This window comes from Macaca nemestrina, chromosome 20 (genome assembly GCF_043159975.1).
Source record: "Macaca nemestrina isolate mMacNem1 chromosome 20, mMacNem.hap1, whole genome shotgun sequence".
NCBI classification, from domain to species: Eukaryota; Metazoa; Chordata; class Mammalia; order Primates; family Cercopithecidae; genus Macaca; species Macaca nemestrina.
The window spans coordinates 60,956,423-60,975,953 of NC_092144.1; the positions used below are offsets into that span (position 1 = coordinate 60,956,423).

Consider the following 19,531-nt stretch of genomic DNA (forward strand, 5'->3'; position numbering starts at 1 on the left):
GAGTGGGAGTTGCAAGTTAGTCCTGCTTCCTAGCCACCATTTTCTCCCCACGTTAGCTTTTTGACTTTTCTTTTTTATTAATTGCCTGTTCATATGCTTTGTCCATTTTTTAGGGGTTGCTCTTTTGTTCATGTCAGAAGTTTCTCGTGCCTTCTAAATAGTGATCTCTTTGGTTTTGAATGAGGTATATGTCATCTTTTATAAATAGAAATTCTGAATTCTTATACAAGTTTCTGGACGACAGTGCCCTCTAAGCAGTAATTCTAAATTTTCCTTTAATGAAGTACATCCAAAGTTTGGTCTGTGATTTGTGCTTCTGAAGTTGTGTCAGGAAGCCTTTTCTTTGTGTTAGATAACAAAGGGTATCTCCCATATTTTCTAGCCTCCCCAACCCTCTGTCTTTGTCCATCCGTTTCTGTATCTCATCCCATCTATACAGCTATTCATTAATTTCTCGTTTAATTGATATTTGCTAGTTGTCACAACTGTGACTTGATGAAGATAACATAAACTCATAATAACATCCCTCAATAAGAAAAGGAACAATAAACTAGTGTCATTAACTTGCAAACCATGTTAGATTAGTTGGTGGATCAGTGAAAGGACACAAAGACACAAAAATGCGTACCCACTCCCCCGCTACACCCTATCGCTAAACCCTTTGTTCTGCTCTCTAATCTCTGCACGTACCAGAGATTTTGTAAGTTCTGTAAGTACCTGTTTTTCTTTCAGAGGCCGGGTCACAAGACGTGTTTAAGTAAGATACACTCATGCTGCCATAAACCGGTTGTGCAACCTGACGCAATATAATTAACTGCCTTTGTGTAAAACTGCTCTCCCGCCTCAAGGGTTGAACCGAAATATCAGGAATGGCGGGAACCAATCATAGTTAGCCAAATCGCCTTGTTCAAACACTAGCCAATCATACATCTGATTTGTATAATAATTCTATGCCCACTTTTCTTAGACTATATAACACTATTCGGGGCTCAGTGGGGGAGCTCTCCTGCCCGTCTCGTTTCATGAGCGAGTGAGAGTTCCAGGTTCGAACCTGTAATAAAGATCCTCGCTGCTTAGCTTTGACTCTGGACTCTGGTGGTCTTCTTCGGGGAGTAAACGGTCTGGGCATAACATCAGAACACTTGAAATGTCCTGAAATCATTCCACTGACATTTGAAAGAAACTTACTATTATTTCTCCACAAATTGGGCAAAAATACTAGACAAATCATATGAAACTTAAATAAATAAAATCTTTGAAGCTTAAAGAAATGTTTCTAAAGGATTAATAATGAAAAACAGATTTTGATCAAATATGATAAAAATTAAACTATTTTTCTTCTAGAAAATGAGATTACAGGCCGGGTGTGGTGGCTTATGCCTTAGCACTTTGGGAGGCCAAGGCGAGTGGATCATGAGGTCAGTAGTTCGAGATCAGCCTAGCCAACATGGTGAAACCCCGGCTCTACTGAAAAAATACAAAAATTAGCCAGGTGTGGTGGCATGCGCCTGTAGTCCCAGCTACTCGGGAGACTGAGGCAGAAGAATTGCTTGAACCTGGGAGGCGGAGGTTGCAGTGAGCCGAGATCGCACCACTGCCCTCCAGCCTGGGCGACAGAGTGAGACTCTGTCTAAAAAAAAAAAGAAAAGAAAATGAGATTACAAAATCATTTGATCATAAGCAGAGATAATTGAGAGTATGAGGACAAAATAATCTAGGAGAAAAACTTTATAAGGCATTTAAGACAATTGCTAAGTTAAAAAATTATACATCTTCTAAATTTTGCATTGATTTTGGTATTGTGTACTCTTTTAAATAGTTCCTGTATTATTCCTTTTATCATTTAGATTTGCTAGTTACATTTGTTGTTTCTTTTCTCATTAGAATAATCAGGGTTCTACCTAAGTTTATATTAAGAATCTTTTGTTTTTTTTTTAAAGAAGCTGAAGACCTTAGAAAACCTGATCAACATGAAGTATGGCATGAAGTAGTACTCAATAAAGAGAAAACGTGATGGTAATCTTGAAGAAAAGCACCATATTCATCCCTGTATTTCCTTCTGTGTCCCTCTCTGTCCCTGGGGGAGGGCCTCTCTGACCATCTCAGGCTGTCATTGTGGGGATTCTGGAACTCTGGAGTGGAAGGATTCCTGAGACCTTTCCAGGGATATGCAAGGTCAAACACTAGTTTCATAATAATCTTTACACATTCTTTTCTTTTTTTTTTTTTTTTTGAGGTGGAGTTTCACTCGTGTTGTCCAGGCTGAAGTGCAATGGCACGATCTCAGCTCACTGCAACCTCTGTCTCCTAGGTTCAAGTGATTCTTCTGCCTCCGTCTCCCAAGTAGCTGAGATTACAGGCGCCCGCCACCATGTCCAGCTAATTTTTGTATTTTTAGTAGAGACGTGGTTTCACCATGTTGGCTAGGCTGGTCTTGAACTCCTGACCTTAGGTGTTCTGCCCACCTCGGCCTCACAAAGTGCTGGGATTACAGGTGTGAGCCACTGCGCCCAGCACCTTTCTCACTCTTGTTCTCTCACAAGCACAAGGTGGAATTTTCCAGAGTCTACATGATGTGATATTGTAGCAAATTAAACCCTAAAGCAGCTATGAGAGTCCAGCTGTCTTCTATTAAGCCAGACATTAAAGAGACTTGCAAAAGCGTATAACGTTTTTTCCTCACTAGTTTTTTGTCTTAAAATATAGCTGTTTTTCATTAAAATATGTTATGTTAACATATATTTATTATTACTATTTAAAAATGAATTAATAACAAAATATTTGAAAGATTTTTCAGTTTTAATATCTACTGTGGAATGTATCAATAGATATAGATAATTGTTGGGAGCAGGCCCCCCAAAATCTGGCCATAAACTGGCCATAAACAAAATCTATGCAGCACTGTAACATGTTCATAATGGCCCTAAGGCCCAAGCTGGAAGGTTGTGGGTTTACGGGAATGAGGGCAAGGAACACCTGGCCCGCCCAGGGCAGAAAACCACTTAAAGGCATTCTTAAGCCACAAACAATAGCATGAGCGATCTGTGCCTTAAGGACATGCTCCTGCTGCAGTTAACTAGCCCAACCCATTCCTTTAATTCAACCCATCCCTTTGTTTCCCATAAGGAATACTTTTAGTTAATTCAATATCTCTAGAAACAATGCTAATGACTGGTTTGCTGTTAATAAATATGTGGGTAAATCTCTGTTTGGGGCTCTCAGCTCTGAAGGCTGTGAGACCCCTGATTTCCCACTTCACACCTCTATATTTCTGTGTGTGTGTCTTTAATTCCTCTAGCGCTGCTGGGTTAGGGTCTCCCCGACTGAGCTGGTCTTGGCAGTTAATATAAACAAAAATCCAAGGAAGGCCCTCAGTAATTTTTTTTTTTTTTCCAATGGAGTTTTGTTCTTGCTACCCAGGCTAGAGTACAGTGGTACAATGTTGGCTCACTGCAACCTTTGCCTTCTGGGTTAAGGTGATTCTCCTTCCTCAGCCTCCTGAGTAGCTGAGATTACATGTGCCTGCCACCATGCCCAACTAATTTTTGTATTTTTAGTAGACATGGAGTTTCACCATGTTGGCCAGGCTGGTCTCAAACTCCTGACCTCAGGTGATCCACCTGCTTTGGCCTCCCAAAGTGCTGGGATTGTAGGCATGAGCCACCGTGCCTGGCCCAATAATTTTTTTTTTTTTTTTTTTTGAGACGGAATCTTGCTCTGTCACCAGGCAGCAGTGCAGTGGCACAATTTCGGCTCACTGCAATCTCCGTGGAAAAGAAAAAGAAAGAAAGGAGAAAAAAAATAAGAGATGACATCTCAGGCTCTGACGGCAAAGGCCTGAGGTCTTTGGGCGAGGTCAGTCCTCTGTTGCACAGCCTCCCTCACAGGGTCATTGTGAGGATCAAATGTGGTCACATGCATGAGGCACCAGCACATGCCTGGCTGTAAGGAGTGCCGTGTAAGTGTATGCTTGCACTGCTGAATGGTTGGGATGTGTCAGGCATTATCTTCAGCACTTACAGATGCTCATCTAATCCTCACAGCATCACTCTGGGGTGGGTATTACTGGCCTCATTTGACGGAGAAAGCAGCTGTGGCTCAGAAAGGGGGGACCACTAGACCAGGGACACTCTGAATGCTGGAGACTCCAGAGACCACGACCACTCACCAACTGCAGAGAAATTAACTGTGACCTGATGTCCCTCTCCTGGAGAGGGTGGAGGTGGACCTTCACTAACCTCCTACCTTGACCCTCTCTTTTAGGGCTCTTTCTGACCTCCACCATGATACTAGGATCCCACTGTATTCTGTACCCTTTGACCCCCACTGCCCACTGCATCCAGCTGGGTCCCCTCCTATCTCCATTCCCAGCTGGCCAGTGCAGTCTCAGTGTCAGTAACTCTGAAGGGGTTGACATTTTACCAACCTGCAAACAAAGAAGCTAACTTGCCAGAGTTCTGTGAATGCCAGCAGAGTCCATGAGACTCCCGAGTCAGAGACAAAGGATTTTACTGCTCACAGCTCAGCAGACAGTATGAGGTTCATGTTCACATTAGTTCACCTTGCCCCCCAAAACCTTGTAGGGTGACCACAGCAGTCCAGATGGATGCTGTGCACACAGAGTTTGTGCCACCGGTGAGAAACCTGAGATGAGGAATCCTCAATCTTTTACCGGGACAACTTGCAAACTGCTCAGCCTTTGTCCCTGATGAAGGTACTATCTTTATGATCTTGGATTGAAAACAGACCTACTCTGGAGGAACATATTGTATTTATTGCTCTTGACAGTCAACAAATCTGTTGTAAGAGACATTATCTTTATTATCTAGGACAGTACGCAATCCTGGATCTGAGACAGATATCATCTTGCAAGGATGCCTGCTACACAAACATTCTTGAAAAGACAATCCAGAAAAAAAAAAGGTGTTGCTGTCTTTGCTCAGAAGACACACAGATACGTGACAGAAGCATGGAGAATTGCCTCCCAACACTGTTCCGCCAGAGTCTTCCACCCTTGTCTGCAGGGCAATCTCAACGTTCCACCATTAAATACTTTTTCTATCACATCCCGCTTCTTTATGCCTAACCAAGGTTCTGAGTCCCGATCCTGACTGTGTCTGGCAGCACTCCACTGCCAAATCCAGAATAAGGCAGTGCTCAGGATCCTGAAGGGGCATGGCTGGGGATCAGTAGTTCGAGATCAGCCTGGCCAACATGGTGAAACCTCGGCTCTACTGAAAAAATACAAAAATTAGCCAGGTATGGTGGCTTGTGCCTGTAGTCCCAGCTACTTGGGAGACTGAGGCAGAAGAATTGCTTGAACCTGGGGGAGGTTGCAGTGAGCCGAGATCGCACCACTGCACTCCAGCGAGACTCTGTCTAAAAAAAAAAAAAAGAAAAGAAAATGAGATTACAAAATCATTTGATCATAAGCAGAGATAATTGAAGAGTATGAGGACAAAAGAATCTAGGAGAAAAGCTTTATAAGGCATTTAAGACAATTGCTAAGTTAAAAAAATTATGTATCTTCTAAATTTTGCATTTTTTGGTATTGTGTACTCTTTTAAATAGTTCCTGTATTATTCCTTTTATCATTTAGATATGCTGTTTACATTTGTTATTTCTTTTCTCATTAGAATAATCAGGGTTCTACCTACGTTTATATTAAGAATCTTTTATTTATTTTTTTTTTTTTCAAGAAGCTGATAGACCTTAGAAAACCTGATCAACATGAAGTATGGCATGAAGTAGTACTCGATAAAAAGAAAACGTGATGGTAATCTTGAAGAAAAGCACCATATTCATCCCTGTATTTCCTTCTGTGTCCCTCTCTGTCCCTGGGGGAGGGCCTCTCTGACCATCTCAGGCTGTCATTGTGGGGATTCTGGAACTCTGGAGTGGAAGGATTCCTGAGACCTTTCCAGGGGTATGCAAGGTCAAACACTAGTTTCATAATAATCTGTACACATTATTTACCTTTCTCACTCTTTTTTTTTTTTTTGAGGTGGAGTTTCACTCGTGTTGTCCAGGCTGAAGTGCAATGGCACGATCTCAGCTCACTGCAACCTCTGTCTCCTAGGTTCAAGTGATTCTTCTGCCTCCGTCTCCCAAGTAGCTGAGATTACAGGCGCCCGCCACCATGTCCAGCTAATGTTTGTATTTTTAGTAGAGACGTGGTTTCCCCATGTTGGCCAGGCTGGTCTCGAACTCCTGACCTTAGGTGTTCTGCCCACCTCAGCCTCACAAAGTGCTGGGATTACAGGTGTGAGCTACTGTGCCCGGCACCTTTCTCACTCTTGTTCTCTCACAAGCACAAGGTGGAATTTTCCAGAGTCTACGTGATGTGATATTGTAGCAAATTAAACCCTAAAGCAGCTATGAGAGTCCAGCTGTCTTCTATTAAGCCAGACATTAAAGAGACTTGCAAAAGCATATAACGTTTTTTCTCACCAGTTTTTTGTCTTAAAATGTAGCTGTTTTTCATTAAAATATGTTATGTTAACATATATGTATTATTGCTATTTAAAAATAAATTAATAACAAAATATTTGAAAGATTTCTCAGTTTTAATATCTACTGTGGAATGTATCAATAGATATAGTGAATTGTTGGGAGCAGGCCCTCCAAAATCTGGCCATAAACTGGCCATAAACAAAATCTATGCAGCACTGTAACATGTTCATAATGGCCCTAAGGCCCAAGCTGGAAAGTTGTGGGTTTACAGGAATGAGGGCAAGGAACACCTGGCCAGCCCAGGGCAGAAAACCACTTAAAGGCATTTTTAAGCCACAAACAATAGCATGAGCGATCTGTGCCTTAAGGACATGCTCCTGCTGCAGTTAACTAGCCCAACCTATTCCTTTAATTCAGCCCATCCCTTTGTTTCCCATAAGGAATACTTTTAGTTAATTCCGTATCTATAGAAACAAGGCTAATGACTGGTTTGCTGTTAATAAATATGTGGGTAAATCTCTGTTTGGGGCTCTCAGCTCTGAAGGCTGTGAGACCTCTGATTTCCCACTTCATACCTCTATATTTCTGTGTGTGTGTCTTTAATTCCTCTAGCACTGCTGGGTTAGGGTCTCCCCCAATGAGCTGGTCTTGGCAGTTAATATAAACAAATATCCAAGGAAGGCCCTCAGTAATTTTTTTTTCCAATGGAGTTTTGTTCTTGCTACCCAGGCTAGAGTACAGTGGTACAATGTTGGCTCACTGCAACCTTTGCCTTCTGGGTTAAGGCGATTCTCCTTCCTCAGCCTCCTGAGTAGCTGAGATTACAGGTGCCTGCCACCATGCCCAACTAATTTTTGTATTTTTAGTAGACATGGAGTTTCACCATGTTGGCCAGGTTGGTCTCAAACTCCTGACCTCAGGTGATCCACCTGCTTTGGCCTCCCAAAGTGCTGGGATTGTAGGCATGAGCCACCGTGCCTGGCCCAATAATTTTTTTTTTTTTTTTTTTTTGAGACGGAATCTTGCTCTGTCACCAGGCAGCAGTGCAGTGGCACAATTTCGGCTCACTGCAATCTCCGTGGAAAAGAAAAAGAAAGAAAGGAGAAAAAAAAATAAGAGATGACATCTCAGGCTCTGATGGCAAAGGCCTGAGGTCTTTGGGCGAGGTCAGTCCTCTGTTGCACAGTCTCCCTCACAGGGTCATTGTGAGGATCAAATGTGGTCACATGCATGAGGCACCAGCACATGCCTGGCTGTAAGGAGTGCCGTGTAAGTGTATGCTTGCACTGCTGAATGGTTGGGATGTGTCAGGCATTATCTTCAGCACTTACAGATGCTCATCTAATCCTCACAGCATCACTCTGGGGTGGGTATTACTGGCCTCATTTGACGGAGAAAGTAGCTGTGGCTCAGAAAGGGGGGACCACTAGACCAGGGACACTCTGAATGCTGGAGACTCCAGAGACCACGACCACTCACCAACTGCAGAGAAATTAACTGTGACCTGATGTCCCTGTCCTGGAGAGGGTGGAGGTGCACCTTCACTAACCTCCTACCTTGACCCTCTCTTTTAGGGCTCTTTCTGACCTCCACCATGATACTAGGATCCCACTGCATTCTGTACCCTTTGACCCCCACTGCCCACTGCATCCAGCTGGGTCCCCTCCTATCTCCATTCCCAGCTGGCCAGTGCAGTCTCAGTGTCAGTAACTCTGAAGGGGTTGACATTTTACTAACCTGCAAACAAAGAAGCTAACTTGCCAGAGTTCTGTGAATGCCAGCAGAGTCCATGAGACTCCCGAGTCAGAGACAAAGGATTTTACTGCTCACAGCTCAGCAGACAGTATGAGGTTCATGTTCACATTAGTTCACCTTGCCCCCCAAAACCTTGTAGGGTGACCAGAGCAGTCCAGATGGATGCTGTGCACACAGGGTTTGTGCCACCGGTGAGAAACCTGAGATGAGGAATCCTCAATCTTTTACCGGGACAACTTGCAAACTGCTCAGCCTTTGTCCCTGATGAAGGTACTATCTTTATGATCTTGGATTGAAAACAGACCTACTCTGGAGGAACATATTGTATTTATTGCTCTTGACAGTAAACAAATCTGTTGTAAGAGACATTATCTTTGTTATCTAGGACAGTACGCAATCCTGGATCTGAGACAGATATCATCTTGCAAGGATGCCTGCTACACAAACATTCTTGAAAAGACAATCCAGAAAAAAAAAAGGTGTTGCTGTCTTTGCTCAGAAGACACACAGATACGTGACAGAAGCATGGAGAATTGCCTCCCAACACTGTTCCGCCAGAGTCTTCCACCCTTGTCTGCAGGACAATCTCAACGTTCCACCATTAAATACTTTTTCTATCACATCCCGCTTCTTTATGGCAAACCAAGGTTCTGAGTCCCGATCCTGACTGTGTCTGGCAGCACTTCACTGCCAAATCCAGAATAAGGCAGTGCTCAGGATCCTGAACGGGCATGGCTGGGGATCAGAACTTCTGGGTTTGAGTGAGGAGTGGGTCCAGCCTCTTGAATTTCAAAGGAGGAAGAGGCTGGAGGTGAAGGTCCAGGGGCAGGGATAGTGTCAGTTCTGAACTCTTAGGTCAATGAGGGAGGAGACTGCTAAGATCCCAGCTCCCGAGGTACTGATGTTGGAATGGCCTACGAATCTCATATCCTCAGGAAGAAGGTGCTGGAATCCTGAGGGGTAGAGTTCTGGGGGTGTATTTGTGGCTTGAGTCCCTCCTTGGCCCCTGAAGGGCAGAGGCTGGAACCACTGGGTCCAGGGTTTGGGGTGACAGTAATGGGATCTCTTGATTCCCCAAGAGTCGGAGGATTGAGGGTTACCCATTCTTCCATCTTGCCACCTAATCCTTACTCCACTTGAGGGTATCACCAGCCCTTCTAGCTCCATGAAGGTGCCCCGGGGCGAGCACAATCTGCATATGAGCGATGTCCCAGAGTCCTTGGATGTCATCCACTCATCATCCAGCATCCACACTATGAGAGTGTGGCCAGCACCATGACGTCATGTTACTGCAACTATCCCTGCAGCTCGCCTCTCCAGCCACCTGCCAACCGTACAGCTGCCAACATCCTCCTCTGGTGGGAGTGGCCTGCATGTTGCCAGGCTAGGGCCTGGTGTCAGACAGGGAGCCTGAAACCATAGGGATCTAGGACTTGATCCAGGACTCAAAAGTGCTAGAGAATGGCTGTATGTCACCATCCATGAAATCCCAAAGGCTTCTGGGTGGAGGGCACAGGGACCTGAACTTATGCGTCTTCCCCAAGTCCACTGCTCTCCCAAGTGAGTCTCCCAAATACGAGGCACTGTGCCAGCATCAGCCTTATGTCCACCACATTGTGTAAAAGGGACTACCAAGGACCCTGATGAACACCATGGTCTGTGCAGGAGTAGGGGGTGAAGGCACGGACTCCTGTGAGGTCACAGCCCAGGGAGCATCATCACGGGTGGAGAGGAGGCTCTGGACAGGCTTGAGAACTGGCATGTGGTTGTATTTGGTTTTCTTTGGTTAGATGTGCTGGGTATAGGAGTGGAGCGTGAAGACCAGTTAGAATGAAGGGTCAGATTGGAGTTGGGTTGGAGATGGGGTAAAATTGTGCTTGGGATGAGTTTGGGATTGGCACTGTCGAGGTGATTTAGGATGGCATGGCTTTGGGATGGAAATAGATTTGTTTTGACGTTGGCTCAGAAATCCGTGGGGATTGAATTGGGGATGAGGTTGGGTTTGATTTTGGAGGTAGAAGACATGGAAGTAGCTATCAGATTTGACAGTGGCCATGAGTTTTGTTTGATGGGGAATCAAACAACGAGGGAAGACATAAGGGTTGGCTTGTTAGGTTAAGTTGCGTTGGGTTGATGGGGTCGGGGCTGTGTATGGTGCAGTTGGATTGGTTTGTGTTAAATTGGGTTGGGTCAGGTTTTGATTGAGGATGAATTGAGGATATGCTTAGGGACACTCGATCCACGAGGTTCTCACTGGAGTGGAGACAAACTTCCTTTCCAGGATGAATCCAGGGAAACCTTAATTCACGTGTGAGGTCAGGTCACTGGCTGAGTATATCCTTTCACTCCAGCTGTAAGATGGTCTTAAGTTGTGATTATCTATATCCACTTCTGTCTCCCTCACTGTATTTGAGTTTATCTGATCACTCAGCTAGAAACAGGGGAAGATTTTGTCAAATTCTTCTTCTTTTTTTTTTGAGACAGAGTCTCACTCTATTGATTGCCCAGGCTGGAGTGCAATGGTGGCCAATCTCGACTCACTGCAAACTCACTGCAACCTGGGAGAGGCTCACTGCAACCTCTGCCTCCCGGGTTCAAGTGATTCTCCTGCGTCAGCCTCCCGAGTAGCTGAGATTACAGGTGTGCACCACCGCACTTGGCTAATTCTTGTATTTTTAGTAGAGACGGGATTTCACCAATGTTTGCCAGGCTGGTCTCGAACTCCTGACCTCGTGATCCACTGCCTCAGCCTCCCAAAGTGTTGGGATTACAGGCGTGAGCCACCGCGCCCAGCCACTTTTGTCAAATTCTTGAGTCACAGTTCGGGCTGGATCAGGTGAGCTACTCTGGTTTTATTGAACAGCTGAAATAACTAACTTTTTGGAAATTAATGAAATCTTATGGAGTTAGCAGCGGAGGTACCAGGGCTCTTAAGAGTTCCCGATTCTCTTCTGAGACTATAAATTGTGATTTTGCATGCCACCTTAATTTTTTTTTTTTTTTTTTTTTTTTTTTTGAGACGGAGTCTCGCTGTGTCGCCCAGGCTGGAGTACAGTGGCCGGATCTCAGCTCACCGCAAGCCCCACCTCCCGGGTTTACGCCATTCTCCTGCCTCAGCCTCCCGAGTAGCTGGGACTACAGGCGCCCGCCACCTCGCCCGGCTAGTTTTTTGTATTTTTTTTAGTAGAGACGGGGTTTCACCGTGTTAGCCAGGATGGTCTCGATCTCCTGACCTCGTGATCCGCCCGTCTCGGCCTCCCAAAGTGCTGGGATTACAGGCTTGAGCCACCGCGCCCGGCCTTAATTTTTTTTTTTAATCAATGTTTCGTTCTCCCTCTATTTCAATGGCGTGATCACAGCTCACTGGAGCCTTGAACTCCTGGCCTTAAGAGATTCTCCTACTTCAGTCTCCCAATAGCTAAGACTACAGTGGTCCATCACCATATCTAGGTAATTTTAAAAGTTTTTTTGGGCCAGGTGCGGTGGCTCATGCCTGTAATCTCAACACTATAGGAGGCCGAGGCGGGTGGATCACGAGGTCAGGGGTTCGAGACCAGCCTGACCAACATGGTGAAACTCTGTCTCTACTGAAAAAAAAAATACAAAAGTTAACCAGGTGTGTTGGCACACACCTGTAATCCCAGCTACTCAGGAGGCTGAGGCAGGCGAATCACTTGAACCTGGGAGGCAGAGGTTGCAGTGAGCCAAGATCGTGCCACTGCACTCCAGCCTGGGCAACAGAGTGACACTCTGTCTCAAAAAGAAAAAAAAAAATTTTTTTTTTTTTTTTTTTTTTTTGGTAGAAATGGATCTTGCCTTGTTCCTCTGGTTGGCCTTCAACCCCTGGCTTCAAGCGATCCTTCTACCTTGGCCTCGGAATGTGTTGGGATTACAGGTATGAGCCACTATGCCTGACCTGTCACTTAATCTTGAGGTACATAAACTGGCTCCTGAAGGCTAAGCATCTTATTGGAGAAGGGGCATTGGATTTTACATGAGGGTGATTCTGACCTGGGAGGGCCGGTCAGCAGGCATCTCTGTTGCACAGATAGAGTGCACAGGTCTGGAGAACAAGGAGTGGGGGGTTACTGGAATTTCACATTGTTTGACGGACATTGGATTTTGAAATGCTAGGGAACTTCGGGAGACTCGTATTTCTGGGTTAGAGTATCCGTGGACCACAAGATCTTTTTATGATGACAGTAGCAATGTATGTGTGGAACTGGATTCTGGGTTGGAAGTGCAAGGAAAAGAGAGTACTGAATGCCAAGACATCTATTTCAGGAGCATGAGAAATAAAAGTTCTAGTTTCTGGGCTCAGAGTGGTACAGGGATCAGAGAGTCTCACAGTCCGCTGGGTGCTGGTATTTTAGGGCACATTGGGTCTTGGAGTGCAAAGGATCTAGGCATGTGAGGCTTTGTATGAAGAATCGGGGATTGTACCCATCCCCTGTTTCTGTTTCATCCCGGGCCTGTCTCCTCTGCCTTTGTCCCCTAGATCAAGTCTCCATGAGCTACGGGGCCTGGTGCATCCGGGGTGATCTAGTAATTGCAGAACAGCAAGTGCTGGTTCTCCCTCCCCTTCCACAGCTCTGGGTGTGGGAGGGGGTTGTCCAGCTTCCAGCAGCATGGGGAGGGCCTTGGTCAGCATCTGGGTGCCGGGAGGGCAGGGGCGGAGTCCTGGGGAATGAAGGTTTTATAAGGCTCCTCGGGGAGGCTCCGCAGCCCCAAGCTCACCGCCTGCACCTGGAGAGCTGTGTCACCATGTGGGTCCTGGTTGTCTTCCTCACCCTGTCCGTGACGTGGATTGGTGAGAGGGGCCAGGGTTGGGGGGATGCAGGAAGGGGAGTCAGCCCTGACTCTCAAGCTGAGGCTCTTTCCCTCCCACCCAGCACCCCAGCCCAGACAGGGTGCTGGGCTCTTTTCTGTCTCTCCCAGTCCCACTCCAAACCTATACCCCCAGCCCCTCCATATTGAACTGTCCTCACTCCCACACCAGGTCCCCGCTCCCTCCCACTTACTCAGAACTTTCTCCCCATTGCCCAGCCAACTCCCTGCTCCCAGCTGCTTTACTAAAGGGGAAGTTCGTGGACATCTCCGTGTTTCTCTTTGTGGGGCTCAAAACCTCCAAGGACCTCTCTCGATGCCATTGGTTCCTTGGACCCTATCACTGGTCTGCCTCCTGAGCCCCTCAGTCCCATCACAGTCTACTGACTTTTCCCATTCGGCTGTGAGTGTTCAACCCCATCCCAAAGACTTTGATGCTTGGCCTCCCGATCTTGCCCTAGGACACCCAGATGCCAACCAGCCACGTCCTTCTTCCTAGCCAGGCTACCTGACCAGAGACAACAAACAGGTCCCTCAGTCCGGCAATGGGACTCTGAGAAGTCCTCATTCCCTGACTTAGCTCCAGACTCTTCATTCAGTGGCCCACCTTTTCCATAGGAAAAACACGAGCATCCCCAGCCACAACGGCCGGCTCTCTGATTCCCTAAATCTGCATCCTTTTCAAAACCTAAAAACAAAAACAGAAACGGAAAAAAAACCCAAAAAAACCACTCAGGCCAGAACTGTTTTCTCAACCTGGGACTTCCTAAACTTTCCAAAACCTTCCTCTTCCAGCAACTGAACCTTGCCATAAGGCACTTATCCCCGGTTCCTAGCACCCCTTATCCCCTCAGAATCCACAACTTGTACCAAGTTTCCCTTCTCCCAGTCCAAGACCCCAAATCACCACCAAGGACCCGATCCCCAGACTCAAGATATTGTCTGGACGCTGTCCTGTGTCTCCTACCCTGATCCCTGGGGTCACCTCTGCTCTCAGAGCATGAAGCCTCCCCACCAGCCCCAGCCACTAACCTGCAAACCCAGGGAAGAGTGACAGAATTCCCAGCCTTTCCCAGCTCCCCCTGCCCATGTCCCAGGACTCCCAGCCCTGGTTCTCTGCCCCCATGTCTTTTCAAACCCACATCCTAGATCCCTCTCCTATCCGAGTACCCCAGTTCCTCCTGTGAACCCTGATCCCCCTGATCTAGCTCCCCATCTGCAGGCGCCGCACCCCTCATCCTGTCTCGGATTGTGGGAGGCTGGGAGTGCGAGAAGCATTCCCAACCCTGGCAGGTGCTTGTGGCCTCTCGTGGCAGGGCAGTCTGCGGGGGTGTTCTGGTGCACCCCCAGTGGGTCCTCACAGCTGCCCACTGCATCAGGAGGTGAGTAGAGGCTTGGGGTCTGGGGAGGGGGTGTCTGTGTCCCAGAGGAATAACAGCTGCGCATTTCCCCCAGGATAACCTCTAAGGCCAGCCTTGGGACTGGGGGAGAGAGGGAAGGTTCTGGTTCAGGTCACATGGGGAGGCAGGACTGGGGCTGAACCACCCTCCCCATGTCTGTGTCACTTTCATTATGTCCCTTGGTATCTGGCTTGGGTTGTGTCTCTCTGTGTGACTATTTTGTTCTCTCTCTCCCTCTCTTCTCTGTCTTCAGTCTCCATATTCCCCCCTCTCTCTGTCCATCTCTGGTCCCTCTCCAGCCAGTGTGTCTCACCCTCTATCTCTCTGCCAGGCTCTCTCTGCGTCTCTGTCTCTCCTATGCCTTCTCCCTAGTGAACACACACACACAGGGTGGGCGTGGGGGGACCCTGAGAAAAGGAAGGGCTTTGGCTGGGCATGGTGGTTCACACCTGTAATCCCAACAGTTTGGGAGGTCGAGGCGTGTAGATCGCCTGAGGCCAGGAGTTTGAGACCAGCCTGGCCAACATAGTGAAACCCCATCTCTACTAAAAATACAAAAAAGTAGCCAGGCATGGTGGCGCGAGCCTGTAGTCCCAGCTACTCAGGAGGCTGAGGGAGGAGAATTGCTTGAACCTGGGTGGTGGAGGTTGCAGTGAGCTGAGACCGCGTCACTGCACTCCAGCCTGGGTGACAGAGTGAGACTCCATCTCAAAAGAAAAGAAAAAAAGAAAGAAAAGAAAAGAAAAGGAAGGGTTTTATCGCTTGTGTGTGTGTGGGTATGAGGAGGCCCCTCTCACTCCATTCCTTCTCCAGGACATCCCTCCACTCTTGGAAGACACGGAGAAGGGCTAGTTCCAGCTGGAGCTTGGATGGGCAATTGAGGGAGGAGGAAGGAGAAGGGGGAAGGAGAACAGGGTTTGGGGGAAAGGACCCTGGGGAGGGAAGCGGCGGGGAATACAGCATCGGGCCTGCAGGCGAGGCTACCTACCCACTTGGAAACCGACGCCAAAGCAGCAGAGCCACTCTGAGGCCTCCCCTCCCCGGCGGTGCCCACTCAGCTCCAGTCTCTCTCCTTTTCTCTCCCACACTCTATCACCCCTGGCTTCCTCTCTACTTATTTCTCATTCTTCCTTGACTTCCTGGTTCCCTTTCTCATTTGTCTATTTCTCACTTTCTGCCTCATTTTGTTCTCTTTCTCTGGCCCATGTCTGTTTCTCTATGTTTCTGTCTTTCTCATCCTGTATGTTTTTGGCTCACCTAGTTTCTCACTGTTCTCCCCTCTGCCCTTTCATTCTCTCTGTCCTTGTACATTCCGTCTCTTTCCCTTGGTTTCTCTGTTTCTGTATCTGCCTTTCACCCTGTCATACTGCTGTTTCCCAACTCATTGTCTGTATTTTTGGCCCTCACTGTGTCTTCCCCAACCCCGTGTTTTTCTTGCAGTTTCTTTCTCTCTTTTGGAGCCTCCCCCTTGCTCCTCTGTCCCGTCTCTCTTGCCCCATCATCCTCGCTCCTCATTCCTGCATTTGCTTCCTCCCCAGCAACAGCGTGATCTTGCTGGGTCGGCACAACCCGTATTATCCTGAAGACACGGGCCAGGTGTTTCAGGTCAGCCACAGCTTCCCACACCCGCTCTACAACATGAGCCTCCTGAAGAATCGATACCTCGGGCCAGGTGATGACTCCAGCCACGACCTCATGCTGCTCCACCTGTCAGAGCCTGCCGAGATCACAGATGCTGTGCAGGTCCTGGACCTGCCCACCTGGGAGCCAGAGCTGGGGACCACGTGCTACGCCTCAGGCTGGGGCAGCATCGAACCGGAGGAACGTATGCCAGGGCAGATGGTGCAGCTGGGAGCCCAGATACCTGGGTCTGAGGGAGGAGGGGACAGGACTTCTGAGTCTGAGGGAGGAGGGGCCAAGGAACCAGGTGGGGTACGACCCACAACAGTGTTTTTTCCTGGCCCGTAGACTTGACTCCAAAGAAACTTCAGTGTGTGGACCTCCATATTATTCCCAATGATGTGTGTGCGCAAGTTCACTCTCAGAAGGTGACCAAGTTCATGCTGTGTGCTGGAAGCTGGATGGGCGGCAAAAGCACCTGCTCGGTGAGTCATCCCTACTCCCAAGATCTTGAGGGGAAATGTGAGTGGGGACCTTAATTCTGGGCTGGGGTCCAGGAGCCAACCGGGCATCAGCTTTCCCTGTTCCCCAGCTGTAGCCACGCCCCCTCCCTGTGCCTCATCTCCTTTCCTCCTTCCTCCTTCCTTGACTCCCTCAAGGCAATAGGTGATTCTTACGGCACAGTCCATGTGTCCCTGCATTCAGCACACGGTTACTAGGCACCTGCTATGCGCCCAGCACTGCCCTAGACCCTGGGAAGCAGCAGTGAGCAGCCCCTCCCTTCTGCAGCCCCTGTGCCAGTCAGGGGCACAGGCAGGAACAGGGACCACAACGCAGAAATGCTGGAGGATGTCAGGAGGTGAAAGGGTTCTGGGGCAGGGAGAAGGGGTAGGGAGTACGACTGGGAGGGGACGTCCTGCAGAAGATGGGAGTGAGCAAACACCTGCCGCAGGGGATGGGGGAGCCATGCAGCACCTGGGGCAGCAGAGGGAGCAGCACCTGCTCAGGTCTGGGAGGAGGGCCCTGGTGGGCGTGAGGAGCAGCGAGGGGGCTGCGTGGCTAGAGTGAGGGATCAGGGACGGGGGCGAGATGGCCTCGCACAGGGAAGAAAGGACCCCTCTTGCAGGGCCTCTCCTGGGCCGCAGAAGGACATGCTTTTCCTCTGAGGAGTCAGGAGCTAGGGATGGTGCTGGACAGAAGCGGGAAAGGGCCTGGCTCAGGTGTCCAGAGGCTGCTGCTGGCCTCCCTATGGGATCAGACTGCAAGGAGGAAGGGTGGCAGGGCTGTGGGCGGAGTGATGATGGGGCTGACCTGAGGGTGGTTCCAGGCCTTGTCCCCACCTGGGCCCTCACGCAGCCCCCCTCACAGGCTCCTGGCCCTTAGTCTTTCCCCTCCGCTCCATTTTCCACCTGGCCCCAGTGGGTCATTCTGATCACTGAACTGACCATGCCAGCCCTGCTCACAGCCCTCCATGGCTCCCCAGTGCCCTGGAGAGGAGGTGTCTAGTCAGAGAGTAGTCCTGGAGAGGTGGCCTCTGTGATGAGCCACGGGGGCGGCATCCTGCAGATGCTCTTGGCTCTCGTCCCGCTGACCTGTCTGCAAGGACTGTCCTCCTGGACCCTCCCCCCTGCACAGGAGCTGGACCCTGAAGTTCCTTCCCCATCGGCCAGGATTGGAGCCCCTGTCCCCCCTATTGGAATCCCTGCCCACCTTCTCCTGGGAGTCGGCTCTGGAGACCTTTCTCTCTTTTCCCAAAGCTGGGAGCTGCTATCTGTTATGTGCCTGTCCGGGTCTGAAAGACAGGATTGCCCAGGCAGAAACTGGGGCTGACCTATCTCACTCTCTCCCCACTTTTACCCTTAGGGTGATTCTGGGGGCCCACTGGTCTGTGACGGTGTGCTTCAAGGTATCACGTCATGGGGCAGTCAACCATGTGCCCTACCCCGAAGGCCTTCCCTGTACACCAAGGTGGTGCGTTACCGGAAGTGGATCCAGGACACCATCATGGCAAACCCCTGAGCACCCCATCAACTCCCTACTTGTAGCGAAAAAAAAAATCCACCTCAAGTTCTGGCATCATTTGGCTATTCTAGACACCAGGCACTTGGAACCTTGGAAATGACCGGGCCAAGGCTCAAGCCTCCTCAGTTCTATTGACCTTTGTCCTCAGGTGTGGGGTCCAGGGTTGCTAGGAAAAGAAATCAGCAGACACAGGTGTAGACCAGAGTGTTTCTTAAATGGGTGTAATTTTGTCCTCTCCGTGTCCTGGGGGACACTGGTCATGCCTGGAGACATCTCACTCAGTTTCTTTGAGGACCCAGATAGGATGGGGGTGTCTGTGTTGTTTGTGGGGTACAGAGATGAAGGAGGGGTGGGGTCCACACTGAGAGAGTAGACAGTGACACGTGCTGGATGCTGTCCATGAAGCACTGAGCAGATGCTGGAGGCTCAACGCACCAGACACTCACAGCAAGGATGGAGCTGAAAACATAATCCACTCTGTCTTGGAGGCACTGGGAAGCCTAGAGAAGGCTGTGAACCGAGGAGGGAGGGTCTTCCTGTGGCATGGGATGGGGATGAAGTAAGGAGAGGGACTGGACTCCCTGGAAGCTGATTCACCATGGGGAGAGGTGTGTCAAGGTCCCCCAGACAACCCTCAGATTTGATGATTTCCTAGTAGAACTCACAGAAATAAAGAGCTGTTATACTGTGGTTTATTCTGGTTTGTTATATTGACAGGAGACACACTGAAATCAGCAAAGGAAACAGGCATCTAGGTGGGGGTGTGGAGAAAACAGGGAAAAAGTTTCAGTTGTTTTCTCCTAGTGGGGTGTTGTGGACAGCACCTAAATCACAGAGAAGTGATGTGTGACCGTGTGTATGAAGTATTTCCAACTAAGGAAGCTCACCTGAGCCTTAGTGTCCAGAGTTTTTATTGGGGGTCTGTAGGATAGGCACAGAGTACTGGAATAGCTGACCTTAACTTCTCAGACCTGAGGTTCCCCAGAGTTCAAACAGATACAGCATGGCCCAGAGCCTCAGGTGTATAAGAACAGGCATTCATCATGAATCACATGGTTAGCATGAATCATCTGGCACGGCCTGAGGCCCCAGGTATACCAAAGCACTTGGGCCGAATATTCCAAGCGATTAAATGTCATCTCCCAGGAGTTATCCAAGGGTGAGCCCTGTACTTGGAAGGTTCAGGCTTTGAGCAGTGCAGGGCTTCTGAGTCAACCTTTTACTGTACGGGGAGTGAGGAAAGGGAGAAGATGAGGAAACTGCCTGGGGATCTGGTTCTGTCTTGTTGTCAAGTGGACCATGGGGCTATCCCAAGAAGGAGGAATTCAGAAATAGGGGAAAGTCAAGGAAGCACACGGAACTCAAAGGGGATACAGTGATTGGCTTATTTGTCTTCTCTTCACGTCATTGGTGTGAGGAATTCCCACCCTGAGGTTATGAAGATGTCTGAACAC

General features: G+C 48.6%; 1 protein-coding gene and 1 long non-coding RNA gene across 3 annotated transcripts; both read left to right on the top strand.

Moving 5' to 3' along the window:
• Positions 1 to 3,802: 3,802 nt before the first annotated feature.
• On the top strand, positions 3,803 to 9,811 carry LOC105497142 (uncharacterized). Its single transcript, XR_011617811.1, has 6 exons — positions 3,803 to 4,055; positions 4,584 to 4,714; positions 4,830 to 5,259; positions 5,700 to 5,776; positions 6,005 to 7,819; positions 8,594 to 9,811. It is a non-coding gene; the product is annotated as an uncharacterized lncRNA (long non-coding RNA).
• Positions 9,812 to 12,601: 2,790 nt separating this feature from the next.
• LOC105497141 (kallikrein related peptidase 3) lies at positions 12,602 to 18,767 on the top strand. Of its 2 annotated transcripts, none has more exons than XM_011767935.2 (5): positions 12,602 to 13,018; positions 14,258 to 14,417; positions 15,974 to 16,260; positions 16,404 to 16,540; positions 17,919 to 18,767. In XM_011767935.2, the coding sequence occupies exons 1-5, from the start codon at positions 12,631 to 12,633 to the stop codon at positions 18,072 to 18,074; spliced, it is 1,128 nt and encodes a 375-aa protein (XP_011766237.2). In that variant the 5' UTR covers positions 12,602 to 12,630; the 3' UTR covers positions 18,075 to 18,767. The 2 variants fall into 2 exon arrangements, with proteins under 2 accessions (XP_011766237.2, XP_011766238.2); XM_011767936.2 differs by lacking the exon at positions 17,919 to 18,767 and adding an exon at positions 16,715 to 16,911.
• The last annotated feature ends 764 nt before the right edge of the window (positions 18,768 to 19,531 follow it).

What these genes read in the sequence shown, in the direction of transcription:
- LOC105497141 (XM_011767935.2), top strand. Translation starts at nt 12,631, where the DNA reads ATGAAGAATCGGGGATTGTACCCATCCCCTGTTTCTGTTTCATCCCGG. An exon ending in CCTGTCCGTGACGTGGATTG is followed by an intron (nt 13,019 to 14,257) that starts GTGAGAGGGGCC and finishes CCCCATCTGCAG; the next exon opens with GCGCCGCACCCCTCATCCTG. An exon ending in GCTGCCCACTGCATCAGGAG is followed by an intron (nt 14,418 to 15,973) that starts GTGAGTAGAGGC and finishes CTTCCTCCCCAG; the next exon opens with CAACAGCGTGATCTTGCTGG.